This window comes from Thalia democratica, chromosome 5 (assembly GCF_965202585.1).
Source record: "Thalia democratica chromosome 5, ktThaDemo2.hap1.1, whole genome shotgun sequence".
NCBI classification, from domain to species: domain Eukaryota; kingdom Metazoa; phylum Chordata; class Thaliacea; order Salpida; family Salpidae; genus Thalia; species Thalia democratica.
Genome location: NC_139169.1, coordinates 25,079,701 through 25,083,955, shown reverse-complemented (window position 1 = coordinate 25,083,955; position 4,255 = coordinate 25,079,701). Strand labels below are relative to the sequence as shown.

General features: G+C 24.1%; 1 protein-coding gene across 1 annotated transcript; it reads right to left on the bottom strand.

The window, feature by feature from the left end:
• Positions 1–523: 523 nt before the first annotated feature.
• Positions 524–2,624, bottom strand: LOC145837009 (ATP synthase F(0) complex subunit g, mitochondrial-like). Its single transcript, XM_082944775.1, has 2 exons — positions 2,457–2,624; positions 524–684 (listed from the first exon to the last, which is right to left on the bottom strand). The coding sequence occupies exons 1-2, from the start codon at positions 2,608–2,610 to the stop codon at positions 539–541; spliced, it is 300 nt and encodes a 99-aa protein (XP_082800901.1). The 5' UTR covers positions 2,611–2,624; the 3' UTR covers positions 524–538.
• Between the last annotated feature and the right edge of the window lie 1,631 nt (positions 2,625–4,255).

The window sequence follows — 4,255 nt, the reverse complement described above, 5'->3', positions numbered from 1 at the left end:
AAGAAAACTAAAAAATATGTACCTTTAAGGAAAGCAAATATTAAGTCAATAATTGGCAGAAATACTTTTAAAACAGCTAATACTTCTATCTTATGTCACATTTTAGATTTAATAACTTTTTTTGTCTGCCATTAAACAGCAATATTATAAAACATTTGTAAGTGAAGTTTTTTTAAGTTGAGACAAAACGCAATACTATAACTCATTCTCACTGATAAACAGATACAAAACGGTAAGTAAACTTACTTTTTTTAACTACGTTATTACTTATCAAAAAAGCTTGTACTTTTTTATTAGCACCATACATAAAACAACCGCCATAAAAAGTTTGAATACATAATGTTTTATTTATAACACTTTATACACTAAAAATGTTGAAACTCTTATTTTAGAGATGTTTTGAAACTTGATAATAAATTTGAAGCTTATTTGTTATTGATAATATGCATGAATATTAACAAGACTTAAAAACTTTATATAAAAACTTAAAAACTTTTTACTACATAACATTAAACAGAAGAAAGAATTATCTAAACAATTAAACGTCATATCCGACAAGGCTGCCCCTTCCAATGACCTCACCAACAAAGAACCAGCAGCAAACTTCAGTGAAGACCATGGCGTTCAAAAGCGCTTGTTTCACTGGAAGCTGTGTGAACTGCATTGAAGTCACGTTTGAAATTCCTGTGTTAAAATGATTTGTTTATAAATAAGTGTATTTTATTTATTTTCTTTTTTGTTGATTTGAAGTTACATTGCTTATTCCTGTTTAAAATTTAGTTGTTTACAAAAAACTGTATTTTAATGTGCATGGTAATTATCGATTAGTAGATTATTTATTTTTTAATTATTTTACTTTTTCTTATATGAAACTGATATAATTAGAAATGATTATAGAAATGGTATTTTTTAATATACTTAATAACCAGTGAAATTAAACAAACAATTTTATTACAAAGTAAACCATAACTTTTATTGAATCAAATTACTGATTCCTGTAACAATTAAACCATTAAAGTTTTTCTAAACTATAAATTAATTTGTTAGAAAAAAGCAACTAAAATGATATAAAATTGAAAGTTTTTAAACTTTTATTGATACAAGCTCTAATTCAACTTTTTTAAATATTAAATACTCGTTGACATCATTAAATAATCAGATGATAAAAGTTGAAAAGTTTTAAACACAGTTATGAATTTATACTATAAAAACAATCAATTTTTACTTTCTTTTTACTTTTTTTCAAAGAGTATTAATAATATTAGCTAAATTTCAGTGGAGATAAAAGTCAAGTTCAGTATAGCAGAGTTTTTTACTCATAATAGTTTTTATTAGATTATTAATAAGAACTTTTTTAAATACATTTTAAAATTTAAAAGATCAATAAGAATGTTTGTAATTTAAATTTTTGTAACTTCTTATTGGTATATCTTAAAGAGCCAAGCCTAAATAACCTAAGTATAAGCTTTGTGTAAGAAAAATTTAGTAAGATTTTAATACGTCTAGTTTTAACTTTTTAAGCTAATCACGAACTAATTTAACAATCTAGGAAACAAAATATTAATAGAGATTTTTCAAAGTAATAAATATTCTCAATACAAACTAATAACAATAAAACTTTTTTGTAAGGGATAAATACAAAAATACAAGTAAATTAAATTATTAAAATAAAAAGTAAATTATTAAGAAAACAACGCTATTGGTGGGTAGATATTTTTTACAAGTTGCACTTACTTTAAACTTAGCAAGCATGTAATTCTACCATTAATAGATTTGTATATAAGAATAGGAGACGTAATATTAAACATTCATAATGATCGAAAGAAATAATTAAAATTTAAAAAATCAAAACAATTTTCTAGGATTTGCTCTTGAACTTTCTTAGTTTAAACTTAACTCAAGAAAAAAAAAAAATTGTAGTATTTAACTTAGTTTTGAGTAAAAGTGCTATATTTTTTACTGCTGGTCTTAAATGTTTATCTTTTACTTAAGATTATTAAGATATATTTTTTTCTTGTAATGGTAGAATAATATAATGAAGTATGACTTAAAAATTCAAGACAAAATGAACAAAGATAGAATTTTAGTGAATTGTTTTTAATTCAAAGAAAATTGTCAATGAAAAGTTTCTACTGCTTCTATTTTATCTAAAACTTTACAGTAAAACTTTTATGAAAAGTATATTATTTTATTTAAATTAAAAAAATATTTATTTATTTTAATATCTTATAAAGTATTTTAGTATAAATAACTTCAGAGTATGCCAACCTTTAGTGAAAAGAATAGCAAACTTAAATTTATAAACAAAAAAATCTATAAATACAAAACTTTTATATGTTTAAAAATAAAGCAAACAAAATGTTCAAACTAGTGTAGCTGAGTAACATTTATGATAACTCAATAACTTAAGAGATATTCTAATTCAATAATTTTGTAAAAATTTAGCAAATAAATACCTTTAGTAAGAAGAGGGATGGCCTGTCCAACTTCAACAGGGGTGGGTGGGCGAAGTTCTACTTTTGCGTAATACATGAACTTGCTCAATTGAGGTTTTGCTGCCTCCATCAATACTGGAACCTGTGCTGAAAGTTTTGCCACCAACTTGCTCATATTGATTTTATTTAAAGTCTGAGAAAATATATTTTATTGCAAAACTAAGTTAGGCTAAAAACATGTTTTTTGTTGACTACTACAAGCAGATATTTATGCACACATTTTGGTTTTAGAAAATAGAACATACAAATAATAAATTTTATAATATTTAGAAAAACATTCTAGCAAGTGTTTGATAATTATACATTAATAACACTTTTTAAAATATAAAAATGTTTACTATTATGGTATATTGCAGCAAAATTATTTTGATAAAAACAGTACTTTATGAATTAGTTTATAAGTAAACTAATGTTTATTGCAAGTTGTTTCTAATTTGTACACTTATATTTTTGCTATCAGACACTTCTAATAGTCGAATAAAATTCATAACAACTTTGAGATTTATAGGATCAAAGTCAGTGAGTTCAATAGTTATCAAGGTTTTTTTAAAACAAAAATGCAAAAATAAACCTTGTTCACTAAAAATATTTTTTTAATTTTATAAATATTGTTCTTCAAATTTTTACAGTCATAAAATATAGTTCAAATATTACTAATATTTATGTAACTCATATCAAGGAATTTTCATAATATGAAAAAATCATACATCTTTCTTTTATTTGAAATTTATATTTTTAAACTTCCAACACCAGAAACAATGTTATGTTTTTTAAGAAATATTTCCTGAAGTATTGACATCTCTACCTCAAGAAAAAAGTAATTATAATATTTTATTTCTAAATAATTAAGAGCGTAGAGGGGCTCTTTTTTACTTTTGATTTTAGCTAGCAGTTGCATTTTACCCTGGAAACTAAATTAGTTTCTTAGATATGATGGTAAAAAGTCGGAAAGCTCTAAAGGTTCCTTATGGAAGGACTAAATTAAATAGAAGAAAAAACTGTCTAGACCTAAAGTCTTCAAGCAACCTTTCTGAAACCTCACCATTTAATTTAAACTAAATAATAAATATTTCTATAGTAGGATTTTTTTTGAGCAAATATTTTTTCAATAAAAATATACTTTTGTTTTTATTTTGGTCATAAAGGTCTTTTTTTTTTTTAATTCTTACAGAGGGAATTTTTCTATTAATGCGAGGAACCTTTCCTAATGTATAAAATTAACAAAATATGAAGATAAAAACAAAATTTTAGCAAATTTTTGAAAATTCTGAGAAAATTGGCAATGTTTTTTTTTTCTTTGTTTGTATGTGTCAAAAACGTTTTACACAACTAAAAATATCTCAAAAGTTTTTTTTTTTTGTGAAAAGTATCTTATAGTAAACATTTACAGCTTTCATACAAGGTCTAAAGTTATTTTTGTTTTCTGTTGCTCTTTTCTCCCTATCCCCTTTTTGCAAAAACCAACATATCTTAATAGTTGACCCCGGTTAGTTCACACCTGGATTACCATTCTTTATGACAAAAAAAAACAGCTAAAGTAACCAACAACTAGCCTTAGTTGTATAATTAGGCTTTTGTGAGAAATGAATTTTTTGGTTTTCATCATTAACTCCAGAATATCTAGTGTAAGTTTTAAATTATAGCCTTGTGACCCACAATGTTTCCTAAACTTTTCCACTGTATCTAGTTAAAGTTTCAAAATTACCATTAAAAACACCTAAGACTTATTTTTGTTAAAAAAAGGCCAACCACGCCATTTT